The 27,901-nt window shown below is 54.3% G+C and overlaps 1 protein-coding gene across 2 annotated transcripts; it reads left to right on the plus strand.

Moving 5' to 3' along the window:
• The first annotated feature begins 136 nt into the window (after positions 1-136).
• Positions 137-27,890, plus strand: KDM5B (lysine demethylase 5B). Of its 2 annotated transcripts, none has more exons than XM_048926002.1 (27): positions 137-391; positions 7,536-7,613; positions 8,126-8,248; positions 8,898-9,068; positions 10,580-10,714; positions 11,157-11,250; positions 11,636-11,739; positions 12,258-12,416; positions 13,009-13,128; positions 13,513-13,671; positions 14,084-14,265; positions 14,888-15,050; positions 15,425-15,544; positions 15,874-16,068; positions 16,248-16,429; positions 16,920-17,044; positions 17,327-17,477; positions 18,628-18,742; positions 19,640-19,995; positions 21,141-21,279; positions 21,945-22,124; positions 22,454-22,612; positions 22,905-23,393; positions 24,843-24,954; positions 25,537-25,691; positions 26,105-26,434; positions 26,951-27,890. In XM_048926002.1, the coding sequence occupies exons 1-27, from the start codon at positions 254-256 to the stop codon at positions 27,086-27,088; spliced, it is 4,572 nt and encodes a 1,523-aa protein (XP_048781959.1). In that variant the 5' UTR covers positions 137-253; the 3' UTR covers positions 27,089-27,890. The 2 variants fall into 2 exon arrangements, with proteins under 2 accessions (XP_048781959.1, XP_048781960.1); XM_048926003.1 differs by lacking the exon at positions 137-391 and adding an exon at positions 509-2,049.
• The last annotated feature ends 11 nt before the right edge of the window (positions 27,891-27,901 follow it).

Raw genomic sequence — 27,901 nt, forward strand, 5'->3', positions numbered from 1 at the left:
CGACGACCCCGGCCCGGCGCCCCCTCACAAAGGCGCGTGACGGGGCGGGGCGGCCGCCGCCCCCTCCCCCCGCCCAGCCCGGGGCGGACTCTTTTTCTCTCGCGTTCTGGCTTCGTGCCCCCCCCGCCCCCTCCCTTCCACCCCCCACCTCCCGGCGGACGCGCACGTCCCGTTCGAGGTGCTCGGCGGCCCCGGCGGCTGTCGGAGGATTGTTCCGAGTCGGCGGCGGTGGCGGCGCGGCCCGGGCCGGGCCATGGCCGAGTTCCTGCCCCCGCCCGAGTGCCCGGTGTTCGAGCCCAGCTGGGAGGAGTTCGCCGACCCCTTCGCCTTCATCCACAAGATCCGGCCCATCGCCGAGCAGACCGGCATCTGCAAGGTGCGGCCGCCGCCGGTGAGTGCCCGCATGGCGCCGCCGGGAACGGCCTTTGTGTGGCGGCCCGGCCCGCAGCCGCACCTCCGGCGCCGATCCCGGGCAGGCGGGCCCGGCCGGAGCGCCCCGGCGCCGCGCGGAAGTTCGGCCGCCCCCAGAGCCGGACGGGGCCGTTCCGCCGCCGTTCGCCGCCCCCGTCCGTCCCCCGGCCGCCTCCAAGTCGCTCCGAGTGCCGGAGTTGGCCCGGTTCTGACCCGGCCGCCCCGCGCTCCCCGCCGAGGTCTCTCTGCGCCTCCCCGCGCCGCTCGGTCACCAAAAGTTCCGGCGCCGTCCCGGAGCGCAGTTGGGCCGAGTGGCCCCGGAGCGGAGCGGCGCTCGGTGCTGCCCTCCATGTTGGCATTGTGGGGCCGCGGCCCTCCGCTCCGCGCTGCTCCCGGCCCCGCGGCGCCCGGCCCGGCGCTCTCCGTGCGGGGAATCTCCGCGCAAGTTGCGGCGCCCCGCGCTCCTCGGCCGGAGTTCGGCCGCCGGCTCCGCTCGCCAGACCCCGGGCCGACGCGGCCACCATTTTAGAACGCGATCCTCGCTGGGAAGAGCCGTGAGCTTCGTCCTCGTCCTCGTCGCCCGGCCCGGCCGCGCGGTGCGCTCGCAGTCGCGGTTCCGATTTTCTTTTGTTAGCTGACCCCGTTTGCCGAGAGCCGTTCGATCTCAGCCCCGCGGTCGGCGCGGCCGGGAGCGGCGGTTCCGTTACGGGGATAAACGGCCCGAATGGCGAGGAGCGGAAATCTGATTGCCGAGCGTTTGCGGATCTCCTCGTCTCGATGCGGAGCCGGGCCGGCACGGCCACGGCGGCGGAGCCCCGCACCTCCCCCAGCCGGGGCCGAGCTCAGCGCGGCGCTTTGCCGGCCGATGCTCGCGGTTCGGAGCCGCTCCTCGCTGCTCCTCGGCTCCGCGCTCCGCCCGCCGGCGGCCGGCCGAATTAAAGTGAAGTTGGTGCCTGAGCTGGTGCGGATCTTTGTGCCGGAGGAGCTGCGCCCTGGGAGGCTCTGCGTGCCCTGAGCCCGGCGGAGGGGATCAGATGGTTTTCATTATACGGCCAACGCTGAACTTATGTAATCTTTTTGAGGAGAATAATCTTTTTGGAGCGCGCATTGCCAACAGCATTGAGCAGTTGGGAGCAGAGCAGAATTTCTGTGGAGATGGGTTGTTGGGTTTTTTTTGTGGTTTGTTTTAAAAATCTCATCTACGTTTCTCATCTGCTTGCACACAAAACCAAAGCCTGACAATAAAAGCTCCTTCTGAGCTTCGTTATCTGTTAGAGAGGCAGAGACGAGCAGCTCTGAAGGAATTGCGACCGACTGCAACGGCGTCCTCAGCACACTCCATCTCCACTTACAAAGGCCAACCTCCCCTCTATGATCCGATGGATTCGCTGAGCTGCTGTTCAGAAGTGGGATGAGGACGGCCGGAGCTCCGAGGGCACAACGCCCCATGGCTGTGCAGGGTTTGGCTCCCACCGCCCGTCTGCCCCGCGGTGGCCCTGTGGCTGCGCCTGCACCAGCATGGAGCGTAGAGGGAGCCCTTCAGGCCCGGCGCCTGACGTGGTTCCTGGCCTTCCTGGAAACAGGAGCGCGATGAATATTCAGCTGTTGGTTTCTGTAGGATCCGGTGGTTTGCGGGAGGTGAGCTGGGGCTGCGTCGGCCTTTTTGCAGAACTGCCCGATGGAAGGGGTGGGAATCGCCCTGCGTCCCAGTGGGGCTCTGGCCTCTGTGCTTGGCCTGTGTGGCTGTGCCATCCGGGATCCACATTGGAAAACAATTCAGAATTTAGTCCCTTTTTGCATTGATTGGGGCTTAAACTCTTGTATAATTATCATCTGGTGAAGCCGTGCTGTTCTACCTGACTGCAGCATGGGATGGCTGGCAGGATGGCAGGGCGGTCACAGCTCCGAGCTGCAGAGCACAAAGGGAAGAGCTCTGTGTTCTCAAGGCTTGTGGACGTCTCCTTCCTGGGAGCTGGGCGCGAGCGGGCAGCCAGAGCACAGGCAGAAATCAGTGCTGGAGGTCGGGGCAGCAGCAGGGCGTTGGGTGGGGGAATCACCAGGGATGTGACAGGAGGGAGAGCTGCTCAGGGGGGCTGGAATTTCAGTTTCCACTTGAATGCTCCAGAGAAGCTTCCTTCCTCTTCGTTGCTGATGACTTGGTTTTGCTCTCGTTCAGGTGACTGTGGGATGCTGCAATCCCAGCGTTAACTCTTCCCTTTGGTATCTGATGGGCTGTAAGACGGAAGGTCTGTGCGATGGGCGAGGGGAGGTGGCTTCGGACGAAAAGAGCAGGATTTCGATTGGTCACAGAGAGGCGGCGCTGCCCCGTCCCCGCAGCCCCCCGAGGGCAGGGCAGGGCTGTGAGCGCTGCTGGGGCCGGGGGTGTCCCCGTGCTCGGCAGGGAGTGGGAGCAGAGGGCCTCTGAGGGCCCCTTCCGACTCAAACCGTTCTGCGGTTCTCTCCTGGACGCGAGCTGCTGGTTCTGTGCAGGACGCGGCAGTGGCTGTGTGTTGGCGCTGCTGTAGGATGTGGAACAGCGCGCTGAGCTCCTTGCTGGCTGCCCTGAGCGCAGCACAGCTGGGCTTTGCCTGCAGTCACCTCGTGGGGTTCGTGTGCCACCACCAAGAAGGTGCAGAGCTGTCTGCAGGGCAGTGGGTGCTGCGCAGCCCGTCCATCACGTGCTTGGCTGGGTTTTCTTCTCTGAATTGGTCCTTTGTTAGGGTTTCTTCATTTTGGTGGTAAGTTGGAGTGGTGGTTTGTCCGGCTCTTCAAAGGCTGAAGGGTGATGCTGGAGCACAGCGTGCCTGTTGTTGGACGGAGATGGCTTTTTAATTTCAATTAGTGGAAGTAAACATTCCCGCAGATTTCCAACATAGCTTCAAGAATGAAAGGTGGAAAGTAGAGCGTGTCCTGCTGTTCTGCTCCAGTTCTGCTCCAGAATGGACCCCTCTTTCCATTGGGTTGCTCTGCTGCAGTGAAGAAATAACTGACAGCAATTACTTCAGCTCTCCTTGCCGTGGTCATCAGTCTCAAAATACAAAATGCTGTATGACGTCCTGGCAGCATTACAGCTGATGGCTGAACGCAGCAATCGAGAAGGTTTGGGCTGTGCTTTGAATAATGTGAGGATGGAGGAGGGCGGCTGGGGTCCCAACAACCCGCAGGGTGCAGTGATGAAATGAAGGAGCTCTGTGTGAGGCTGCCTGCAGCTCGCAGGAGTTGGCACAGCACTTCTACACGAGCAGCTCTCTTCCAGTGGGTCTCATGGAGCTGTTGGTGGTTTTAAGTTCTTGGTGGGTTGGTGGGCAGGGCTGGGGTTGGCTCTGCTGTTTGCCCTGGCGCTGTTTGGTTCGGTCGGTCACACTGTCACAATCCCAGGGCTGTAAACGAATTGGGTGTGTGTCAGGATTCTAATTGCAGTCGTTGTGGTTCTGCAAAATTGATAACGTGCTGAAGGAATCGTGGATTGTTTCAGCTTTAATGAATTACAGTAAAGGAGGGGTTTCTGAAGGTCTTTCAGAACCTCAAGCCAACGGCGTCTGATCTCCATGGAAGGGTCTGGAAGGACAAAAGAGGTGACCCCATGCAGGTGGCAGGTTTGGGTGAGTTGTGGGGTGACCCCGACTGCCTCACAAGCACTGGGTGCAATGAGGCCAGAAGCTCCCAAGTGGGACTCAGTGTGAGGTTTTCCCTTTAGGAACAAAAGGGCTGAGATCAGAGCTGGAGGGAGCGGGGTTGGTGGGGAATGGTGGTGAGCTGTGCTGGGCAGTGCTGAGCAGGGCACAGCTGGGGGGATTTCAGTGAGATCCAGCAGTGGGTGCTGCATGGAGCCGTGCTGAGCAGTGCTGCATGCAGAGCAGTGCGGTGTGAGTGCAGCTGGGAGACCCAAAGCTCTGCTGGGCTGGGAGGGCTGTGCCTGCTGGACACTTGGACATTTAAAACCCCTCCTCTTTGTTGGTAGGTTTCCATTTAACAGAGGTTATTTTGTCTTTCTGTGTGAAGTGTGGGCTGAACACGGTGGTTACCTTTGGGAGGGCTTCTGCTCAGAGCCGTGGCAGCCCTGTGGTGCTGGAGCTGCAGGTGGAGCAGCACCCATCCCTGTGGGCACCTGGGCAGCCTGAGCCACTCCAATAGCAGAGCCATTGGAGGTCAGAGGAGCCCACTTACCTGTGTGCCCATCTTTGGTGCTCAGGGAGATGGGAAGGAGGAGGTGCTGCTGGTGGTGGCTGTTGGGCACGACGCAGGCTGTGCTGTATTTCCTGTGCTTGTGAAATGCTGAAAAGTTGGAGTGAGAACGATGGGAGCTCCGTGCTGGGGTCCATCCTTCCGGCACAGAGCTCTGGGTGCTCGATCCGTGCAGCCCACTGAAAATTGGAGATGCAGCAGTTTATTCGAGAGCTCCCAGAGGTGCAGTTGTAGGGAGAGCCTTCAGATTGTTGCTGCTTTTCTGTTTGTTTGCTAAACTTGAGGGAGAGAAACAAGATGGATCAGCTAATAAAACATCCCCTGCCCCCAGGCTGCAGCTCCACAGGGCGGCGTGGGAGAGCCCCATGTGCAGGGGGTGCACGGCCAGGTGGGACTGGAGGCCCTGCAGTGGGACTGCGGTGCTGCAGCTCTTGGGCCTGGTGCTGGTGGCACAGATGGATGCTGACCTGGGGGTGTGGGGAGAGAACAGCGAGCGTTTGGAGCTGAGAGGTCGCCCTTACTGAAAGAACCTCCATTGCTGCCAACAGCGGTGGCAGAGATGGCTTCCAGCTCCCCGCCTCCCAGCCAGCGCAGGGCTGGGTGTGCTGCTCCTGCCCATGGGTTGGTTGCTCAAGGTCCGATTGCTCCTCCAGCAAGCAGCCCTCCCAGGGCTGGGCACCCGGCTTTGCTGATGCAGAAGCGGCTGCTGCTTCTGAGCAGGATCCAGGCTGGTGCTCTGCAGCTGCTCAGCACAGACCTGGCGGTGCGTTGGTGAAGCTGCTGCCCTCGCTGCTCACAGCAGGGAAGCTCCTGAGCTGCCCTACGTTTTCCTTCCCATGCTGGTGCTGCTCACTGTTGCCCCATGGCCGCTTCCTGCGCTCACAGCACAGAGGCTGCCGTGTTTGCCACGTCCTGTGCTGGGGGTCAGACCTGGTTCCCACATTGCTGAGCTGCTGGCCGTGCTGCTCCAGAAGCGTCCTGCTGGCCTGAGATTTCATTGCTCTCCATGTTTGGAATTGGCACAGAAGCTCCTGAGTCTGGAGAGCCGCTCTGTGCTGCAGGCTCCTCTTTTGGCAGTGATTCTGTTGGGAAGGATTTGAGATTTTGTTTTCTGTTGTTAATCTGCGGTCCGTCGCAGAACCCGGTTTGATCTCCAATGAGAAACACGGGAGGAAGGGGCTCATCTCCCTGCAGGGCTCCACCAGCAGCTCTGCAGTGCACAGCCCTGCTGGCAGCGCCGCCCCAAGCGGGTCACAGAGGGATTAATTCCCCTGCACAGCTTTGTGGGTGAGCCCGGCTCCGCTGATGGCGCAGGTCGGTTCTGCTGAGGTTCTGTGATCCAGGTGCCCTTTGAGTGTCTTTGTGGCATGAGAACACGCAGCTCAGTCCGACCTCAATCCTCTGCCAGCAGCCGCGTCGCACCTTCACACGGATGGGGAACAAAGAAATGTAGGTCATGTGTGCGGGGTGGGCATCCCAGCAAGCTGCTGTGTGAACTGAGTGCATTTCTGTGGCAGAATTGCTGAGATCTTCCTTTGGATCTTACTACGCCGCTGTCTAGCAAAATAATGGAAGTGACGTGTCTCCTTTTTTTTGTCTACACGGGAAGGGTTGTGTCTGAAATGCTGCTTGCAGTTTTCAAAAGATGCTGAAGAAGTCGGAGGGGCTTCAGGACAAAATCCGGAGGAAGGTCTTTACTTGCAGCACTTGGAAGCTGCTCGTGTGCAGGGGAGCAAAGGCGCGAGCTGTGCGCAGAGAAACGCTGTGAGCATCGCTCCCAGGAGGCGCTCAGGGATGCGAGCGTGGCTGGGCGGCCGTGGGGTCCTTCAGACAGCCTGAGGCTCCACGGATCCTAATGTGTTAATTTTTATTTTGCATCTTGTTCAGGAATTGAGGCGGTTCCCACATGCCAGGAACATGAGCTGCTGGGTGTTATTCTCATGGGTTTTACTGACTTACAGCTCAGGTTGAGGCGCCTGGGGCTGGGGAACGGAGCGCTGACCCCAGGGCTGCCTGCTGGCTGCGCCTGGATGCTGCAGGTGATGCGTGGGTAACCGAGCTGTGGGGCAGGAGCTGGCTCTGTGTAAATGGGCTCTGTGGGTGAGTTCTGGGAGCCCCAGGAGGGCGGTGTGGGTTGCAGCGGATCTCTGGTCCTGCGCCCTGCAGTGTGAGGGCAGCACGGCTCTGTGGGCTGAGCAGCTCATGTCTGAAGGGTCTGCTGGTGAGCCTGGAAGCTTACACAGTTTTAATTCCAGCCTTGCTTAGCCTTCATGTACCAAAAATGCCCTGTTGGATCGCAAGACTTGTCCACACTGCCTTGGGGTTTGGGCTGTTGGTGTGTGTTGAACAGAATAAAAGGCTGGGAGTCCTTTGCCCTGTGACTGCACAGCCCTGCTGAGGGCTCTGCTGCTGGGCACAGCTGCTGCCATGGTGGGTCATTGCTTCCCGTGTTGCTGATGGCAGCTTTGGCACGGGGTCTCATTTCCCTGCTGAGGTGAGGAATGCAGCCTGCGACTCCGGCTGTTTCTGCTGTGGGAATGCATGGCACTGCAGGTCCTTCCCGGTGCAGAGCTCTCCTGTCTCAGAAGTGCTTGCATGTTATCTTCGTTCTGTAATTAGTGATAATCAGATTGCTTTATAAGTAATAAATTACCGTCAAGTTCAGATCAAATCTCGTGTAGTTCAGTGAAGCCAAACCGCCGCACGTGATGGGTGTCAGAGATCTGAGAGATAAAATCCCTTTGTAGTCGTATTTACAAATAACTGCAGTGGTTTGCAGGTATTTTGTTTCGGTGCTGATCCTCGGCTCTAATTGCTCGTGCTCTGGTTGCTCCGGAGCGTTTGCAGACGAGGAATCAGGAGCTGGAAGCTCTGCTGCTCCGCGCTGCGCAGCCCCGCTCCCCTCCCGCCCTGTTGATGAGGCACTTCTGTTTTCCCAGGACTGGCAGCCTCCATTTGCGTGTGATGTTGATAAACTTCACTTCACGCCGAGGATCCAGCGGCTCAATGAGTTGGAGGTAAGCTGCAGAGCCAGGTGTTGCCCCCTCTTTGTTTTGTCCCATCTTTAATGATGTTTCCCAGCTGATTGTCGTGAGCTCGGTGCGACTTCAGCCAACAGCATTTGGTACCTCTGCACATCAGCCTTAACACACAGAAATCCTCGTGTTCCAGCAATTGCATGAAGGCCTTCCAGCCATAAAAAGCAAAATCAGTGCTTGTTAAAAGCACACAGTTCCACTCTTAAGTGGTCGAGCTCAAATTCTCAAGCGCTGTACATTTTCTGCCCTCGTTTTGCGCATCTGCAGCATCTTTTGTAAGTAGAAGAGGTGAAGCTTGCAGAGAGGGCTTTAAAAAACAAGGAGCCGTTTGGAAGGAACAATTAGAAAACGCGGTTGGTGCAAAATCTGTTTGTGAGCAACTTCCATTCACTGCTGGTGTCGACTCAGGCTGCAGGAAGCGGCACTGGGAGCAGCAGGCAGGCAGGGGAGCTGTGCCTCCACGTGGCACGGTGTCACTCATTGCTTTCCAGGCCCAAACCCGCGTGAAGCTGAATTTCCTGGACCAGATTGCGAAGTTCTGGGAGCTGCAGGGCTGCACGCTGAAAATCCCCCACGTGGAGAGGAAGATCTTGGATTTATTTCAGCTTAACAGGGTAAGGCGGCGAGAGGGGAACCGACCTGGAGGGGGTGTTGTGTTGGCAGCTTTCAGGATTGGGCTGTGTGTGAGCGGGAAATGTTACTTCATTTAAAGCTGGCTGAGATAATGTGGTGAATAGGAAATGCAGTGGTGGGGGTTTCCACCTGAGCACGGGGATGAGATGAGATGTCAGCTCTTCTGCAGATGAACCTGGAAGCAAATTGGTCGGGAAGAAACTTGTGTTTGTAACTGGAGGAAGCTGCTGAGCAACAGCGGGTAGAAAAGGCGTTTGCACTACGAGCAAGGGAGTGAAAAGTCAGATAGTGTGGGGATGGAATCTGCGAGGGGGGGTTGATGTGTGTCCTGATAGCGAGGGCTGGGGTTCGCCGCCCCGGGGTGGTTCTGCCCTTCTTCACACGTCGGGTGGCTCCTGTTTGCTGCTTTGAGCCCGTTCCATAGCAGCGCTGCAGTGAGCTGTGGCTGCCAGTTGCACATTTTAAATAAGCTTCAAATCATTCTTTTAAAATGGATGGTTTTAGACTCATAGAATCACGAGTTGTCTCTGTTAAAGCAGTGATTGCGTTGCGTCTGTTCCTTTCACACTCAGTGTGCCTTCAATGCTGATCACCTGGGTGTTGAACTGGAGCCGTTTTGTTCTCTTTCAGCTAGTTGCAGAAGAAGGAGGGTTTGATGTCGTTTGCAAGGAGAGGAAATGGACCAAAATAGCCACAAGGATGGGATTTGCTCCTGGCAAGGCTGTGGGTTCGCACATCCGCGCGCATTACGAGCGAATTCTCTATCCTTACAACTTATTCCAGTCTGGAGCAAGCCTGCTGGTAAGTTGTGCTGTGTCTTAACTCAAATCCTACCCGTGTCAGAGCCAGTCTGGTAATTTTGTGTCAATGGAAGGCTGTGCCATAACCTAAATCTCATCCTGACCTGTTCAGCCTTTCCAAAAGGGTGCCCCTGGGAAAGGGCCTGCAGTTTGTCGTGCTGTTCCAAGTTCTCATTCGTAAGACAGCGCTCCGTGTTTTCAGTGGGACCTACCAGAAGTGGAAGCTTAAGGAGCTGCCATTTCGTGCTGCTGCTTTGCCTTCTGGTTGCTGAGGCAGTGGGAAACGTTTTTACTTCAACAGTTGTTGAAAGTGTAGTTTGTAGATGTCTGGGTTTTCCCTTTGCTGAGCAGTGCTCTTTCTTTGCTCAGGCGCTGCACTGAAATGAGGCAAATTTTGCTATTTGTTGCTGTCTTTCTGTGTTTCATCCTTACTTTGTTTAGGAAAAGCTGCTTGCCTTCTAGATACTTGCTTTCAAGGATTGTATGTCCTCAGTTGCAGAAGGAGTAGAAGCTGTAGTGGAGGTTCAGGTTTCACAGGAGGATGTAATTGGAGGACCCAGAACTTAGGAGAGTTGCTAATTCCAGCACCATTCCGCCTGCCTTGGTGTTGATCTCCTCTTCTGTTCACTCCTTTTCATCTCCTTGCCTCTGAAGCACCACTTTTCCCTCTGTTTCCTCCCCTTCTCTGTAAAGTTTCTCAAAGTCTGATTTCTTTTGTTGTCTGCAGAGAATCCATCCCTGTGCCACCGCAGCAGTTCTCTTGCAGTTCCCATCCTCTTTTCTCTGCTGCTGACAGAGTTCTGGTTGGAGCAGGCGCCCAGCGCTGGGATGTGGCTGCAGGCTGGCAGGGCTATTTGTGACAAAAAAGACTCCTCCTTTCCTTAGTGTTTGTTGTCCTCTCCTTCAGAAGCATCCAGTTCTGTCTCCTGCTACTGAGCGTCGAGCGCCTCACTTTGTGCCCGACGTTCAGGAATCCATCCGGGCGCAGAAGCAGCTTTCCTTCCTTCATGTCGTCCTCTGCTCTTTGGCTCTGGGTTCCCCCTGCTGCGCCCTCCCCTCCAACAACACACAAGAAATGTAACTGCTGCAGTTCCTGCAGGAGAAGCTCTGTCTGTTGAGCAGGATAGAGAGCAGTGTGGCTGCACAGCGCCTTGCTGCTTGCTGTGGGGCGCTGCCAGGGCTTCCTGTGTGCAGCTGGGAGCGTAAAGCAGCGCTGCTGGAGGAGTGTTGGGCTGCAGGGAGAGCTGTGCCAGGGCTGCAGCTCAGGGTCAGGAATGGTTTGGCATTTGGAAGTGCAGTTCCAGTTGCTGGGCAAGAAAAAGGGATTTTGAAACTTGTTCCAAACGGTGCAGTTAGAACTGTCACAAATCTTGTTTCTATTAACGCAGCACAGTAAGTAGGGAGGCCTGTTCTGCATTCTGTCACACGAGCCAGGACGTTGCTCAGCACAAAGCTCCCAATAGGAGCGGGGGCAGAAGTGAAGCAATCCTATTTCCAATTGTGTCTCTGCAGTGTCTGCAGAAGCCGGATCTCACCAGCGACACGAAGGACAAGGAGTACAAACCCCACGACATCCCGCAGAGGCAGTCGGTGCCGCCGTCCGAGAGCTGCCCTCCTGCTCGCCGAGCGAAGCGCCTGCGGGCCGAGGTGAGCGGCCTGAGCTGCTCTGTGTGCTGAGCCGGGGCTGAAGGGCTGCTGTGCTGCAGGGGTGCCTGCGAGTTTGGTGTCTGCCCAGCCATTGAAGCGCAGAATGGTTCGGGTTGGAAGGGAGCTGGCGGTGCTGCGGCCCCAGCCCTGTGCACAGCAGCTGCTCCCATCCCGTCCGGTGGTAAATGGTGGTTTATCGTGGTGAAACAGATGCAGATATTTACAGCTGTGTGAATTGTGTGGTACCTGGAAAAGGAAAACAAGGCAAACCAAAAGCAGGGCTGAGGCTGGGAGCTGGGAGGCGCTCTGTGGGTGGGCAGCCCTGAGTTGGAGGGGCAGCAAAGGTTTTCCCAAACACAAATGCAAAGCCAGAGTTTTCTGTTTAAGGGCGTTATTGACTCGTTCAGTTTCACTCTCTCCATTCCTTTTTTCGCTTCATCAGGCGACCAACATTAAAACTGAGTCTGATTCTCCAGAGGCGAGAACGCATAATCTGAGACGCAGGATGGGATGTGCGCCTCCAAAGTGTGAGAATGGTGAGCACAGGGAGCAGTGAGCAGGCTCCTCTGCCTCGCACACACCTGGTTTTCAGGCCAGGCTTTCATTCAGCAGTTGGAATGATCCAATGCTGGCTCATGTGGGCGCTGCTGGTGTTCAGATGTTGCCTCAGCATAACCAAAGCTGTGTGTGTTGCTGCTTTCCTGCCATCCTGAGGTGGGGCGGCAGAGCAGCCGATGGCTGCAGGCACACTGAGCACTGAGCACAGCCTGCAGCAGGGCTGAAGGAAGCGGAGAGCCCTGTGCAAAATGTAACATCCTGTGGCGATCTTAACAAGTAATAACAAGCAAAATAAGTGATGACCGGTGATGCTAAGTGTTCAATGTTTTATAATGGCTTTTTTTTTCTCACCTGTTGCGCCAGAAAAGGAAACGTACAGCACAGTGAAACTTACTGAGAAGAGAGAGCATGCTGGGGAGCAGGAGAAGGACAAATCCAAAGCCCGATCCAAAAAACCCACCAGTGCTGTGAGTATGCCCTGTGTTCCCTGCTGCCCCACGCAGCTCCAGGTGCTCCTGGCCTTCTCTGGGGGATGCAGTGATGTTTCCTGTCACTCGTGTCACAGTAAAACCTGTTGTGTTTTTTTATCATGTGGCTGAAACAAAGCAGTGTTTGTGCCTGACGGAGCAAAGATGCTTGCAAAGCTTTGGGCTGCTGCAAAGCTGAAAATAACAGGGTAGATAAGCTGCTCTACCTACAGGAGATGTAATTTGCTGGTCTGGAATCATCTGATTCCTGCTGAATTGTTTGAGGAAAAAGTCCATGGAAGAGCCTGCAGCTTCTGTGTGCCTCTGAATGTGGGAGGCAGGCTGTGTAAACTGACAAAGACATGACACTGAGTGCACTTGCTTGAGTTCCATTGCAGAGAGGCAGTAGAAATGAATACACCTTGCTGAGTGGCACAGATGACGCAGTGACCGAGCTGCTCTTTGGCCATCAGTTCCTTCAGCACTCACCTCCCTGCTCTGGCCGTTTTTTGTTACAGGTGGATTTGTATGTGTGTCTCTTATGTGGCAGTGGTAACGATGAGGACCGTCTCCTGCTGTGCGATGGCTGTGATGACAGTTACCACACCTTCTGCTTAATTCCACCCCTTCACGATGTTCCCAAAGGGGACTGGAGGTGCCCCCAGTGTTTGGCTCAGGTAATTCGACTGACGCTGTAGGAGGCTGGAAATTCTTTCTGTTCTGAATGTGGGCTTAGGAATTGAAAACACTGTTTGTTGTCACACGGCTGTGAAACAAGGTGAGGGAGGAGGAAAGGAAAATGAAGGCCAGGCGTGCTCCACACTGCACAGCTGTCATTTGATGCTCTGCACCTCAGGCTGCTGTGCATCAACACAGCTGAAATTGCAAAGAATGCTTTGGGTTTTATGGTTACCTTCCTTTTGGAGTTCAAATGGGGGTGTCACCATATGCTGCAGTATGGAAGCTTTTGCTTTTTTCTTAGCTGTATTATAGGAGGAGGAAATTACAGCACTGACACATGGATTCATCTGTGTTCTTGTACACATTTACCCATCAGTTCTGTGCTTGGTGGATTAGGGGCAGATGGGCAGGGTGCTCCTCAGTGCCCCTTCTGGCTGTTCCTCTGCTGCTGTGATGTGGGGCAGTGGTCCCGTTTGGGTCTGCTTTCCTGCCCCATCACACAGGGCAGTTGCAGCCCCCCCTGTAAGATCACAGTGTGGATTGTTTTGCAGTAACACATCGTGGAAATGATGATCTTTGTGATTGCAGGAGTGCAATAAGCCTCAAGAAGCGTTTGGCTTCGAGCAGGCAGCCCGGGACTACACACTGCGCACGTTTGGGGAGATGGCAGATGCCTTCAAGTCCGACTATTTTAACATGCCAGTCCATGTAAGCTCTGTTCTCATCCTGACGCCGTTACACAGTTTGAATTGTCTGTGCTTCTTTTAAATGTGGAACTGGGGGGGAAAGGGAGAGAGGAGGGGAATCCTGGTTTTGTATGGGAAGAACTGGCAGATTGGAGGTTGCTCTTCATGCTGGTGATTCCCGTGATTGGTGGCATCGTGGTTTTCTATTCTACTGGCTGCTGATTTTTTCACTTCTGGGAAAGCATCTGTGAGGAGGGGACTTTGTGCAGCTGCAGGCATCGCTGAGACCCCGGGGATGCAGCAGGTCCGGCTGCGGCGCGCTGTGAGGCGTGCTGTGCGCTGGGCTGTGCTCTGTGTGCTGCTGGGTGCGCCGAGCGCCTGACCTGCTTCTCTCTGTGGTGCCCAGATGGTCCCCACCGAGCTGGTGGAGAAGGAATTCTGGAGACTGGTCAGCACCATTGAGGAGGACGTCACTGTGGAGTATGGGGCTGACATCGCTTCCAAGGAGTTCGGCAGCGGGTTCCCAGTTAGAGATGGGAAATTCAAAGTGAGACCAGAAGAGGAGGTGGGTCCTTATCAGCTCGCTGTGCTCGTTTGTATCAGCTCTCCAGTCGCTCGCTTTGGTTCGAAGCAAAACAATGGAACTGGTTTGCAGAGCGTTTGCTTTGTGTATCTGGTGTAGAGCTTGAAGAGAATTACATCAGTTTTGCAGAAATGAAATGCCTGGTGATCACACAGTAAGAGCCATAGGTTTACCATAGAAGTTAATAAATAACTTTGAGATAAAAAAACACAAAACAATCTCATTTTAACAAAGCAGGTCAGATAAGGTTACTGAAAAGAATCAGGACAATGGAGGTTCTGTTCCGTGACTGATTGACCCATTCCTGGTGTTTTTCAGTCGGGAAAGATGCTTTTCTTCTTCCTGTTCTTGTTTTTTTCACTTCATGTTTGTTAAACTCTTGTTCCATTTTCAGGAATACCTTGACAGTGGCTGGAATTTAAACAACATGCCTGTGATGGAGCAGTCTGTTCTTGCCCACATCACCGCAGATATATGTGGGATGAAACTGCCCTGGCTGTATGTGGGAATGTGCTTCTCTTCCTTCTGTTGGCACATTGAGGACCACTGGAGCTACTCCATCAACTATCTGCACTGGTGAGTGAGGGGGATTGACTGGGTGGAGCAGCCCTGTCCCCTTCATTCACCCTTTTCTGACAGCACTTTCTCAGAGCTCAGCTGGGGACGCCGTGCTGCAGCCTTGGATGCGATGCACTGCTTGCTGTGCTTGAACATTGGTTGTGTTTTGGAAGGGGACATCCATCCCCAGCTTTTAAAGCAACCACGAGAGGTGCAGTGAATGCCCTCAGGTGTTTTATTATGCTCAGTGTGAAACTGGAAATCGTGGAGGCTTTTTAAAACCATTCAGCTTCAGCCGATGCCGCAGGGTCCCATGAGCTGCCGTCCCTCAGGCCTTTGTTTCTCCATCACCTCTCCTCTTTGTGTGCACACCCTGCTCTGTGTCCCCCATTGCTTCCACTGTGAGCACTGGGATCCCAGTGGCTCAGTTCTTTTTGTCTCCACATTTAAAACATGCTCTCTGAAATGCGGGCGGTGCAGAGCGCAGGGCTGGAGGAGGGACCTGCATGGACTGTGAGGGTTGAGGAGAGCACGTAACCCTTATGTTTCCTCCTGGTGAAATCCCTCCTTTTGACGTGGGGCCCTTAAGCAGGATGTCCTACAGGTTTGTTGATAGTTGCCTGTTTAAATAACCTTGCAGGGGAGAACCAAAGACGTGGTATGGAGCCCCGGGGTATGCAGCAGAACAGCTGGAGGACGTGATGAAGAAGCTTGCTCCAGAGCTGTTTGAGTCTCAGCCAGACCTCTTGCACCAACTTGTCACCATAATGAACCCAAATACTTTGATGGCCCACGGAGTGCCTGTATGTTGGACTCTGCTGCTCCCCCTCACTCAGCCCTCTTTCATCTGCACTGAATTCCACTTCATGCTTGATAATTGAAGCAGCCTGTATTGCAGAGATGCTGGGGTTGTTTCCATGCATGTTGTGGCTTCCTTGTGTGGTGCAGTGTGTCCATGTGAACGGGTGGGCAGCGGGATCGTTGTTTTGGGAACTGCTGGGCAAATCTCTGGAACTCCACCTTAATGTAATTTCTGCATCTTGGATGGAAACGGTGGCCAGAGCTCCTGCTGTGCCTGTTTAATCAGACCCTTGTTTTTGCCATAGAGTTTCTGTCAGGGGGCCAAAACCTGTTAGTTCTGTTCAGCTTTGACCTGATGGTATCTGTTTTCTCCTAGGTTTATCGGACCAATCAGTGTGCTGGAGAGTTTGTGATCACCTTTCCAAGAGCTTATCACAGCGGCTTCAATCAGGGCTTTAATTTTGCTGAAGCTGTGAACTTCTGCACCGTGGATTGGGTGCGTTCCAAAACCAACTTCTTTTGAAGTGTGTGGTTCCAGACCTGTCTCTAGCTGCCATACAAGCAGCGTTTTACTGCTGATGTGCAAAGCTGGTCCCCAGCTCAGGAGGAAGTTGTTCCAGCGTTGCTGGAAGCTGAACGCAGAGAGCTGTGGCTGTGGAGTCCTGGTGCCTCTTGTTCTGTGCTCAGAGTTGGGGGTGCTGTTGGTAGGAGGGTTTGTCTCAGCCTTTCCCCTGCTCGTTTTGGGTTCGTAGCAGAAAGCATCAGGGCTGCAGTGTGCTTTGCACGAAGAGCTCCGCGTTCATGCCGCGATTTCTGTCCCTGCAGTTGCCACTGGGCCGCCAGTGCATCGAGCATTACCGCCTGCTGAGCCGCTACTGCGTGTTCTCTCACGATGAGATGATCTGTAAGATGGCCTCCAAGGCCGACGTCCTGGATGTGGTGGTGGCATCTACTGTTCAGAAGGACATGGCCATCATGATCGACGACGAGAAGATGCTGCGCGACAAGGTTCAGAAACTGGTGAGCTGTGGGAAGGCTGCGTGAGCTGAGGCTGCGCTGAGGGGCTGGCAGTCCTGCCTCCGCCTGCCCTCTCGACACGTTTCTGTCTGCCTGATTTCAATGTCTTGTCTCTGAATGTTGTCCAGCTGATGCGTTCAGCTTCCGAAGGAAGGCACAGCTGTTTGTTAACCCTTCTGCAGGGGGTGACGGACTGCGAGAGGGTGGCGTTCGAGCTGTTCCCCGACGACGAGCGGCAGTGCTATAAGTGCAAAACCACTTGTTTCATGTCTGCCGTTTACTGCCCGTGTAAACCAGGGCTGCTGGTGTGCTTGTACCATGTGGAGGATCTTTGTTCCTGCCCTGCCTACCAATACAAACTGGGGTAAGCAGATAAGCTGTGCTCTGGAGATCCGTGCGGGGCTGTGCTGTGTCAGTGATGCTCTCTGTGTTCTGTCTCTGGAGGTCCTTTGTAAACAGTGCTCTCAAAACAAAGTTCCTGTCATGTGCTCGTGCACAAAGATGCTTTCTGTTCAGCGTTCAGCTCTTGTTGTATGATGGCAAGCATTACTGAGCAAATTAATTTGCTTTTTGATTTATGGTAACAAGGTCATCATCGCCTGCGCTACTTCCAGTCCTTGTGCAGTAACCTCTGGTGTGCCTTTGTTAGCTCTCCTTCCTGCTGTCTTTTTTTGGTCACATCTCAGCCCTACACAAACGTACCTTTGTGCTTTCTGGAGCTGCTGTGTGACCGATGTGGGTGAGGTGCAGCACGCAGTGGTTGCAGCTCTGAGCTGTGAGATTGCTGCTGTTGTATGGGCTGTGTGCTCTGCTCCCTCAGTCTCTGCTGAAGTTTGACCCCTGTGCTGCTGCAGGTACCGCTACACGCTGGAGGAGCTGTACCCAATGATGAACGCTCTGAAGATGCGTGCAGAGTCCTACAATGAATGGGCTTCCAATGTGAACGAAGCCCTGGAAGCAAAGATCAGCAATAAGAGAAGTAAGTGCCTTCCCTGTGACTGTTAAAATACTGATTTGATTTTGGAACCTTGGCAACTTTGTGATACGTGACAGTCGAAAGAGATGGATTGGATTTCATGGTCCAAAGTAAACGTTCCAGATCTTGTTTCTCTGGAAGTTATGTGAGGTTAGAAGTCGCTTTTCTCTTTCATACAAACATAACTGCAGTTGAAATATATTTATTGTGTTACACTGTTCCACCTTAACGTTTGAAGTCCATCCCTAAGGGACGCTTGTGCTGACGTGGTGTCTTCCCCAAAAGGCCTCATCAGTTTTAAGGCTCTGATAGAAGAATCAGAAGTGAAGAAGTTCCCGGACAACGACCTGCTGCGGCACCTCCGCTTGGTCACACAGGATGCAGACAAATGTGCCTCAGTAGCACAGCAGCTCCTTAATGGCAAAAGACAAACCAGGTAAACGCCGTTATGTTTGCAGCAGAACCCGAGCCACGTGTGTGGTGAGCGATGGGCGGTGGTGAAAGAGTGACATGTGAAAAATCTTTTTATCTTTGTGGGGAGACTCAGCTTTCCTTCATGAGAGCCGTGCAGGGCTCCCAGTCTGCTCCACTCTGCTGTCGTTCCCTGGAGGCAGGAGGTGGTGGTGATGCTTTTAGGGGGAGCAGCTCCCTCTGAGCTGCACGGCACAGGGACTGGGAGCTGCTGGGGCTGCCAGTGCCACTGCATTCATTCCTGCTCGTGGAAAACTGAAGCGTGTTACCCCGGGTTGGTGATGCTGTGTGAGAGCTCTGAGCAGGGCTCGCTCTTCCTTTGGCAGCGCTTGTGGTGCATCTTCAGGTTATTTGTTGGTGGAACTGGAAGATGGGGCATTGTTTGGGTGTTCCATTCCTGGGCATCTGGCTGCCTGCTCCTGCCAGCACGTTCTGTGCAGAAATTGAGTTAAAGGGGATCAGAGCTGCGTTCCCATTGCAGTTGTGTGTCCTGCAGGGGTGTTGTTTTCCTCGTTAATTTAAACAACGCATTGTAGGGTCAGCTGGAGCCAGCATTGTAAGAGATTTCTTTTCCCTCCTGCTCATACTGGCTTGGCACCAGAGAGCTTTTTAATACTAGCTAATTGGGTGGCACTGAGCAGCCTCTCATTTGATGCAGCGCGTTTAGGTAAAAATGAAAATGATGATTTCAGCACAGAGAGGATTTTTGAGAAGTGCCTGCATGACCTGTGCGTACAGAACCCATTCAGAGGTGGGATTTGCTCTCCCTCGACGTGGGCACGGGGAGAGCTTCCTACAATGGCTATTGCAACAGAGCTGCATGGTTTACCCACAATTGCTTTGTGCTCTGGAAAGAAGCCTGAGTTGGTTCTGTAACAGCTGGTGCTCTGCCCAAGCTGAGGAGCCGTTCCAGAGCATCGCTTCATGTGAAGGAGTGTTTTCAACAATAGTTCATTCTGCTCTCATAACTCGAGTTTCCCCTCATGTGGGCCCTGGGTTGGATGCCTTCGGGTGCTGCACTGCGTGAGAGCGACGAGAAATCAGAAGCAGATTTTGGAGTGGGGCAGATCAGGATTTAGCGGCATCTGAGGAGGTTTAACTGCGTGTGGTTGCAGGTACCGCTCCGGAGGAGGGAAATGCCCCAACCAGCTGACGGTGAATGAGCTGCGGCTGTTTGTCAGGCAGCTCTACGCCCTCCCCTGCCTGCTCAGCCAGACGCCGCTGCTGAAGGTAAGGTGGCTGTGGGGGATGCAGCTCTGTGTCGCCCCGCATCGGCCCTGCGTTCACCCCTGGCGCTGTGTGTGCTGAGGATGAAAGCTGGCAGGGCGATGGCCTTGGAGGCTCTGTCAGGTCTGGCATTTGGGATGCAGATATTGTAGAATTCTGTGTGCTTTCTTTTTGTTGTTGATAGCATTGCTGCTCTGAAGTTATCTCGTTATTTAAAAAGCAGGAGTCCAGGAATGGCAGACATCCAAACAGGGCTGTGCGTCTGGTGTTCCTGAGCAGGGCGATAGCAGGCACACACAGCTGCAGCATTCCTCTTGTTCTCTGCAGCCCCAAGGTGGGAAGTCGGAGTCACAGCTGAGCAGTGGAAGCTGCAGCTCCAGCACTGCTCAGTGGGCTCAGTGAAAGGACCTCAGCATAAAAGAGTTCACAGATCCAAACAGGGCAAAAGTGTGATTGCTTTTAGAAAGAGAAAGGAGGAGAATGAAGGCAATTCCAGCTTAGGATTCATACCAGTGCCCGAGTTCTCACGATTGATTCATGCTTTGAGCTATTTCTAGAAAGGCTTTGTTTCCATCATGGAATTACATGGATGTTCTTCATAAACATCCCAGAACAAAGCCAGGAGATGGCACCAGTGGAGCACTGGATTTCCCTTTGGAGCCTTTTGCTCCTCAGTGTGACACCCATCTGATGGCAGAGGTGTCGCTGTGGGGAAGGTGCTCAATCTGTGCTGTGTGCTGAGGGTCCTCCAAGCACCACAATCATCTGCTGTGCACACTGTGCATGGTGACCTGGTGGCTGCCAGCAGGATTAAACTGAATGTTTAAGGCTGTGCTTCGATGTGTAGGAGATGTGGCAGTCTGGTTTGCTCTGTTTCATGGGTGCATTTGTGCCTTACAGGACCTTCTTGATCGCGTGGAAGCTTTTCAACAGCAAAGCCAAAAACTGCTCTCAGAAGAAATGCCGAGTGCTGCGGAGCTGCAGGAGCTCCTGGACGTCAGCTTTGACTTCGATGTGGATTTACCCCAGCTTGCTGAGCTGCGGGTCAGGCTGGAGCAGGCCCGCTGGCTGGAGGACGTGCAGATGGCTTCGTCAGAGCAGAACTCTCTCACTCTGGATGACATGAGGCGCCTCATTGACTCCGGTGTCGGCCTGGCTCCCTACCCAGCAGTTGAGAAGGCCATGGCAAAGCTGCAGGAGCTGCTGACTGTGTCCGAGCACTGGGATGACAAAGCCAGAAACCTGATAAAGGCCAGGTAGAAGCGGGACCTTTATTTGCTGTTTGAGTTGAAAATGGTTGGCTTTGTTTCCAGAGGGGCTCCCTGTTGTGTCTGTGCTGTTGTGGAGGGGACGGAGATGGGGCTGAGCGACAGCATTCCCTGCTGTGCAGCCCTTTGTCCGTCAGGTGGGAGATGGGTGCCCAGGTGGGGCTGAGGCAGAGCTGCATCACCGACTGACAGATGTTATTCTGTGGACTGGGCTGCATTCCCCTCCCAATGCACGGTGGGGTGCATTACTACTTTTAAAGTAGTGCCATCAGAACTGGGTCAGAGTTTGGTTTCAGCCTCCAAAGTAGAGATGAAGTTGAGTTTGTACCTTTTTAAACAATCAGAATCAAACTGTGAAATGCTGAGAAGTCGTAGAACCATTAAGGTTGGAAAAGACCCCTCAGCTCGTGCAGTCCAACCTTCATCCCAGCACTGCTGTACCAATAAACCATGGCCCTAAATCTCCCAGGCTTTCCTGGGAGCAGTGCTCATCTGGAGCCATTATGACAAGAAAGACAAAAGGGAAGTCAGTCAGTCACAGCAAAAGCCTCAGATGAGCTCAAGGTGGGTAACCAGTGGTCCTAGCACAATTTCAAAGCACAGCTTGAGTATGAATCAGATGTATTAACTTACACAGCTTGCTTTTCTTTGCAACTGCTGATCGTTAACCTGGCCAGAAAGCAGGAGGAAACGACGAGCCATCTGGAGCAATGGCTGCATTTGACATTATTTGATATCCATGGGAACAATGCATATCCCACCAGTTACATCTAGGATCACAGAACTGTCCTTATCTGCTTTCTGAAAGCAGGTTTCTCATGTAGAATCTTGAAGCTGATTCTGCTGTGGGGTTTGGTGCATTGGAGCACCAAAGGTCTGCCCTCAGGAGCTGGCGAATGTTGGATTTCCCTGCAGCCCAAAGGTGTAAACGTTTTTGGAACAGCCAGCAGATCGCTTCCTGTTGTTAGCATTGCCAGCAGGAGTCTTCAGCACACAGACAAACCTTTCTGGGGACTCTCCCTGCATTATTTGAGCCCCACGTGCTCAGTGCACATCTCTGTGCTCAGCACGGCTGCTCTGGGAGCCCCAGGTGCCGTGGCCGTTTCACATTCTGAGCTGTTTCTCCTGGCCAGGCCACGGCAGTCGCTCAGCAGCCTCGCAGTGGCAGTGAAGGAGATAGAGGAGATCCCTGCCTACCTCCCCAGCGGCGCGGCGCTGAAGGACGCGGTTCAGAAGGCGCAGGACTGGCTGCAGGAGGTGGAAGCTTTGCAGGTGTGTCAGCGGAGCTCTGAGCTTCTCCATGGGCAGAAGGAAGTGCTGTCAGGTCGCTGCTGTGTGCGTGGGGCCGTCAGCAGTGCCTGCCTGCAGCATGGTGTGCTGTGCTCCGATGGCACTGCTGTGGGTAAACGAGGGCTGTCCCCCTGCCCTGGGCTGGCTGTGAGCCCTGACTGGGCGTGCTGATGTTTTCAGGTCAATCCAACCTGAATTGGGATTTTAATAGGGACTTATTTTGAAGTTTTATTTAAAAAAACAAACACAAAACAACGAACTTTCATAGGCCTTAAGTCCTTCGAAAGGCCAAAGTGCATTCCAGGTTTGCTAACTTATGTTTGAAGGCTGTCATGAGAGGGCTTAACCAAACTGCCTTGGGTTGTGGAATTCTGGCTGCTGGGGATGGAAACTCGTCTGTGTGTGCCAGGGATTCTGGCTGCAGTTGCATGCAGGTGTCAGCAGGCGGCTGTGGGGCCGTGCCCAGCAAAGCCGCGGTGCCCAAGCTGTAATTGTGATGCTGGAGGTTCTGCACAGCAGATCTCAGGCACCCCATCAGCTCCTGTTGTGGCTGTGAGCTCTGCCCGTTCTGCTCCTCGTGCGCTGCCTGCAGTGTGGTGCACAGAGCTCCTCAGCCCATGGAGCGTCCCCCAATTTTAATCCCGCAGGTTGGAGGACGTGTGCCTGTCCTGGACACGCTGGTGGAGCTGGTGACCAGGGGCCGCTCGATCCCGGTGCATCTGGACTACCTGCCACGGCTCGAGTCCTTGGTGGCGGAGGTGCAGGCGTGGAAGGAGTGTGCAGCCAACACGTTCCTGTGTGAGAACTCCCCGTATTCCCTTCTGGAGGTAAGAGAGCTGCACAGCACCGCTGCAAAGTGTGTCCGGGTTGGGGATTAACTCATCAAACAGCAGATGTGACCTTATAGGATTGTATGCTGATCTTACAGTGATCGCGCTGCACTGTGCTTCTAATTCTAAACTTCAAACACAGGGGGTTGGGCCCTCAGTTTTCCACCTTCCAGCTGCCCTCGATTCCCAGCCAACCTTGCCCTGGAGCCCGGATCTGCGGTGTAAAAACAGCAGGGATTCCCGATCCAAATGGTTGCACGTGGCTGTGTGAGAGCAGCGTGGCTGCAGTCAGGACATCGCAGCCATGCCGCCCCTCTGCCCACCAGGTGCTGTGTCCCCGCTGCGACATTGGGACGCTGAGTCTGAAGAGAAAGCAGAAGAAGCTGAAGGAGCCGATGCCGAGCACGAAGAAGAAGAGCACCAAGCTGGAGAGCCTGAGTGACTTAGAGAGAGCTCTGTGTGAGAGCAAAGACACCGCGTCGGCGGTAAGCACTGCGGCTTCTCTTGACCTGGAGTTTCTTCCAAGTTCTTGCAATCTGTTTGCATTGGTTGTCGTTAATTTTGCAAGGGAGGGGCTTTGTGTCTCTGGTCCTGGCGGAAAACAGAACTGTGAAATCTCATCGCTGCATGCCCCGATTGCTGCCCCTCCAACGCCGACAGCTCTGAGGGGAGGCGGGCAGGGATGGAGCTGAGCAGACAGGAGACGCTCCTAGGCGCGTGGGGCTCCTCGTGGTGCAGCTCTGACATCTCACCCCTTCTTCCCAACCCCGCTTTCAGATGGCGACGCTCGGGGAGGCGCGGCTCAAAGAGATGGAGGCGCTGCGCTCCCTGCGGGCAGCCAACGAGGGGAAGGTGCTGCTGTGCGGCGAGGAGGACGCGGAGCTGAAGGTCTGCGTGTGCCAGAAGGAGCCGGCAGCTCCCATGATCCAGTGTGAGCTCTGCAGGGGGTTCTTCCACACCGGCTGCGTTTCTGCACCCCACGCCTCGCAGGCTCCACGCGTGTGGCTCTGCCCGCTCTGCCGCCGCTCGGAAAAGCCGCCCTTGGAGAAGATCCTTCCTCTGCTGGCCTCCCTGCAGCGCATCCGCGTGCGGCTCCCCGAGGGGGATGCCCTGCGGTACATGATAGAGAGAACTGTGAACTGGCAGCACAGAGCACAACAAATGCTGTATTCAGGGAATCTAAAACTTCTACAGGACAAAGTTGGCTCAGGATTGCTGTACAGCCGGTGGCAGAGCGCGGCGGGGCAGCTGCCGGAGACAAACAAGGTGAGGGATGTGGTTGGGAGCAGCCTTGAATGCCTCTCTGCTTTTTGGTGCTCTGTATCTCCTCACAAATGCTGGCGAGACAGACTGCTGATGTTTTCCTTTCCAGATTTAAGGAATTAGGGTTGTTAGCCACAGTAAGTGTCCTCCAGCGACAGCTCCTGTTCTGTCCTGCTGGAATCCCGAGGACAACGGCTCCTGAAGGAGCTTTTCTTCCTTCTGCTTCTCCCTGCTTCTGGGCATTGATGAGGTGCCACTAATGGCAGTTGCTGAGCTATTGTTTCTAAGAGCTCTCAGTATTTGATTGGTCTTTGTGTTCTTATCTTACAAGTATTTGAATCTTGTATAATTACTTGTATATTTTGTGTACTTGTATACTTAGAAATATTGAATCTTACAGTTGGGAACGGAGACACAAACCTTCCTGAGCTCTGAGCTCTGTTCAGATCAGGTGGTTTTCAGCAGAGGGTCTTCATCCCTCCATCCCTCTGTGTCACTTACACTAAAACTCCCAGGCTGGACCTTGGCTGCAGCTGCCTTGGGTTGAGCTGCAGTGTTTGAAGTGGGATCCTGGGACAGTTTGGGACTTGCTCTGGTGAAGAGGTCTGTCAGCAAAAAGGGCAGGGCAGCATGAAATGTGTCACAGTCCTGGTGTTCCTGAGATAATAAACGCAGGGGGACAAAGCCTGAACCAAAAGGTCTGTGCAGCAGAAAGGACACAAACCAGTTGAAATGACACGCAGTGTTGCTTTCAGGCTCTGCCTGAGCAGCATGGCTTCTGCTTGTCCCACTGCCCGGGGCTGGGGCTGCTCTGTGCTGCCTGTGCAGCCGTGCTGGGGCTGCACTTCTGGAGCAGCAGCAGTGGGGGGGCCTGGGCAGGAGCTCACTGCGACCGTGGGGTTCTGTCCCTCCTTGTGTTCAGCTGTGAGCCAGAACCTCGCTCTGCATGGACTCTGAGTTTTCTTTTTTGGCCGATGTTCTTGGTGCTGCCCTCCTGTCCTGTGCCTCCCACAGTACTGCAGCCCTGGGAAGACAACGGGGTGTGAGAAACTAACCTGAAAACCAGCTGTGAGCAGGGAAGGTGAAGGGGGTTTATAAAGGCACCCAGATGCTCAGAGTGAAGGTTGGGTGCCCCTGTGAGAGGTGTCAGGAGAGGCTCAGGAAGGAGCTGAGCCGGTCGGGATGTTGAGCCTCCAAGGGCTGTGGAGGTGTCACCATGGCCGTGCTGAGCAGGGACAGCATGCAGTCACAACCAGAACCAGCAGCTCCAGCCCTAATGCTGCCCGTGCTCCAGGTTCAGGATGAGGGGTTTTAGGGATCCTGTGCAGGAAGGCAAGTCCCAAGCAGCTGTGAAAGAAACGAGTTCTGATTTTTCATTTTGCAGCTATTTGATGCCTCAGACCGAAATGCGTAACGAAAATCCTGTGCGCTGTGTTCTGCTTTGTTTTCTAGGTGTCTCAAACAATCGGAGCTATGTCATTCTCCATGCCTCATGACTGGGATAACAGAACCATATATTTACATTCTCCATTTTCTACAGGACAGCAATGCATCCCACTTCATGGTTCGTAATCTTCACTTTGATAGTTTTCTTTCCTTTTCTTTTCTTTTTCTCATGTGTTTGATGGAGGAGAGCTCCACGTCCAGCCTTCGTTTCATGCTTCTGAGTAGGAGCGCTCTGTAATTCAGTGCCAGTGAAACGGGCCGTGGCTGTGAGCTGCCCTCTGTGCGTGCTGTGGGGTGGGGGTGGTGCCCATAGGCAGGTTTCAGGTGCAAGGCTCATCCTCAGCTCTTCCTCCTCTCCTCTCTTGGCTTCACTTCTGAATTCCGCTCTGTTCATCTCATCCACTCGTGCTGCAGTGAGACCACGACACTGATTTGTGTCTTCAGAGGAAGGAGAACGATGGCAGTGCTTTGCCATAGGGCTGGCACAAACCGCAGGCAGGGGAGGATGAAGTCACAGTGCTGCTCAGTAACTGCTGTGGAAACTTGTAACTCTCATTTTAACTCTGCTGTTAAAAACGAGCGGCGAAGAGGGAACAGATGAGAGTAAAATTGTCCAGTTGCAGATTTAAAGTCTTGCACGGGTTGTGTTCTCATCGGTGCTGACACAGAGGGATTCCTTTTCTTCTCTCCTTGCTGGCAGTCGTTAGCACCGAGCTGGACGAGCTGATGATGGAAGCGCAGCTGCTGCAGGTTTCTCTGCCTGAAATACAGGAGCTGTACCAGATCCTATTCACAAAGCAAAGCCCCGCTCTGCAGGCTGAGCAGAAAGCATCGGGAGGGCCGAGCAATGAAAAGGTGAATGTCTGAGCGCGGGGCAGTGTGGGCATCATGCTGGGTGTGTGAGCACGGAAGGTGCTTCCTGTGCCCAAAAGCAGTGGAGAATTGGTAACGTGTCCAATCCATCGGATGTCATTTGGGGTCTGATGCATTTCTGCAGTTTGAATCTGGATTTTGCGATCCGCCCTCTCCATGATAAATACATCTGTCCCTGTGCTGAGGCCCTGCTGGCTGCCCCTGGGGCACTGCGTGGACAGATGAGAATCTTCTTTCTATAAACTCTCACTGAAGTGTGACCCCGTCCTTCGCTCCCCTGCGCAGCACTGACAAACGCTGCTTGTACTGGAGACTCCTCCTAAGCACGGGGTGTAGTGAATGGAGCTGTGCCCATCAGCTGTATCCTCACCGTTTGTCAAATCCCTTTCTGACAGAACGAGTGCTGCCGGGGCAAAAAGGATGGAATGAGTTACATGGAGAGAAAAATGAAGCGCCGTTTCGAGAGAGAGAGCTTCTGCGAGGAGAAGAGAGCAAGGGTAAGAAAAATGAGAACGCCCAAAAAGAAGAAACTGAAACTGAGTCACACAAAGGATCTGAGCAGCAGCAGCAGGATGGAGAGGGAGAGGGAGCGGCTCCTGGAGGTGCAGCGCAGCAGCGAAAGCCATTTGGTTCCCTCCGACACGTCGTTCTCTGAGCAGGAGGACTCTGAGGATGAAGATGCCATCTGCCCTGCAGAGACGTGTCTGCAGCCCGAGGGAGAGGAGGTGAGTGGAGCTGATGCCACTGAGCGCCGGGAGCTGCTGGTCTGCAGAAATGCTGTTTGCAAAGAGCGGGAGGCAGCGTGAGGGGTGCGAAGGTGTCACAAATCACACCTCTGAATTCCCCAGGAGCAGCGGGGAAGGGGAGCGGGGCTGAGCATCGCAGCAGTGCTGTGGGGCTGGGAAGGGGCGGGAGGCTGAGTGGGATGTGTTCACTTCCACTCCTGAAATATGGGCACAGAGCCCTGGAGCTCCGCTGCGCCCATGTGTGCTGAAAGATGGGGAAGGATGGCATTGCCCCCAGTGTGAGAGGCTGCATTCCCATCCATATCGCTGCCCTGGGTGGCAGAGCTGCAATGGGAGGGGAGGGTGGCTCTCCTTCGCAGGAGCCGGGCTGCAGTGGTTTGGCTCCTGGCATGCAGCAGTGCTGTGCCCTCGTGGGGTAAATGGGGTTGAAAAGTAACTCCTGAGTGCCGTGCCTTTGTCCGCTGCCTCTGACCCGCAGCATCCCTTCCTCCCCAGGTGGACTGGGTCCAGTGCGATGGCAGCTGCAACCAGTGGTTCCACCAGGTGTGCGTGGGCATCTCCCCCGAAATGGCCGAGAAGGAGGATTACATCTGTGCCAGCTGCGCCGGGAGGGGCTCCCCGTACCGCAAGTGAAAGTGCCCACAGAGCCTTCGGGACTCGAGCAGGGAGAGCTGCGGAGTTTTCCATTGGGGCTGCAGGGGCTGTTTGGAGAACCAGGCTGCAATTGGTGCTACTTCTATCCTCACGGGATCATTTTCCAGAACTCGAAACGATTTTTGACACTTTTTGTATTCTCCCTTTTGATCTTTGTGGTTGTGGAGGTTTGCAAAGCTGGCTGTCGGAGCGGGGGGGTCTCGGCCGACTCGAAGGCACTGCTGGGGCCGTGGGGCCGTGGGGCCGTGCTCCTGTCCCTGCACAGCATCACCGTACCTCTGGGATTTGCAGCGCTTTGAATCCTGCGTGGAGCACGGAGCCCCACAGCGCGGGCTGTTCCAGGCAGTCCTCGTTGGAGGAGATCCCTGTTTACTCTGTTATCAACTCTTTGGAGACTTTTAGGTTTTGGGTTTTTTTTTTTGTTGTTTTATTTTGTTTTGTTTTGTTTTTTTTCTGTTTTTTCCCACTTTGTTTTTGGTAGATTTAGGTTTATTTATCTGAGCAATAACTTCTATGTCTGGTTTCAGCGACTGGAATGGCAGCTGGGGACGGCGTGTTGCTTTTAGCATTGGTTGATGTACAGAAAGCAGGTGGTAGATCCTAGTGTGACTGAGGGGCCGTGATGTAGAAGACAAAAAAAAAAAAAAGAAAAAACAAACAAAAAAAAGCTCTGTAAAGTAATTGCCACAGCTGTATTTTGGCTTTCTCCTTTTTTGGGTAGCTTGTATCAAACGTTGCAGTTTATATTGTGGAATAAACCCCTGGTTATGTTATAAAATTACATGTTGGTGT

Source organism: Lagopus muta, chromosome 24 (assembly GCF_023343835.1).
Source record: "Lagopus muta isolate bLagMut1 chromosome 24, bLagMut1 primary, whole genome shotgun sequence".
Classification (NCBI taxonomy): domain Eukaryota; kingdom Metazoa; phylum Chordata; class Aves; order Galliformes; family Phasianidae; genus Lagopus; species Lagopus muta.

What these genes read in the sequence shown, in the direction of transcription:
- KDM5B (XM_048926002.1), top strand. Translation starts at nt 254, where the DNA reads ATGGCCGAGTTCCTGCCCCCGCCCGAGTGCCCGGTGTTCGAGCCCAGC. An exon ending in CGAAGCGCCTGCGGGCCGAG is followed by an intron (nt 10,715 to 11,156) that starts GTGAGCGGCCTG and finishes TCGCTTCATCAG; the next exon opens with GCGACCAACATTAAAACTGA. An exon ending in AAAGATCAGCAATAAGAGAA is followed by an intron (nt 17,045 to 17,326) that starts GTAAGTGCCTTC and finishes CTTCCCCAAAAG; the next exon opens with GCCTCATCAGTTTTAAGGCT.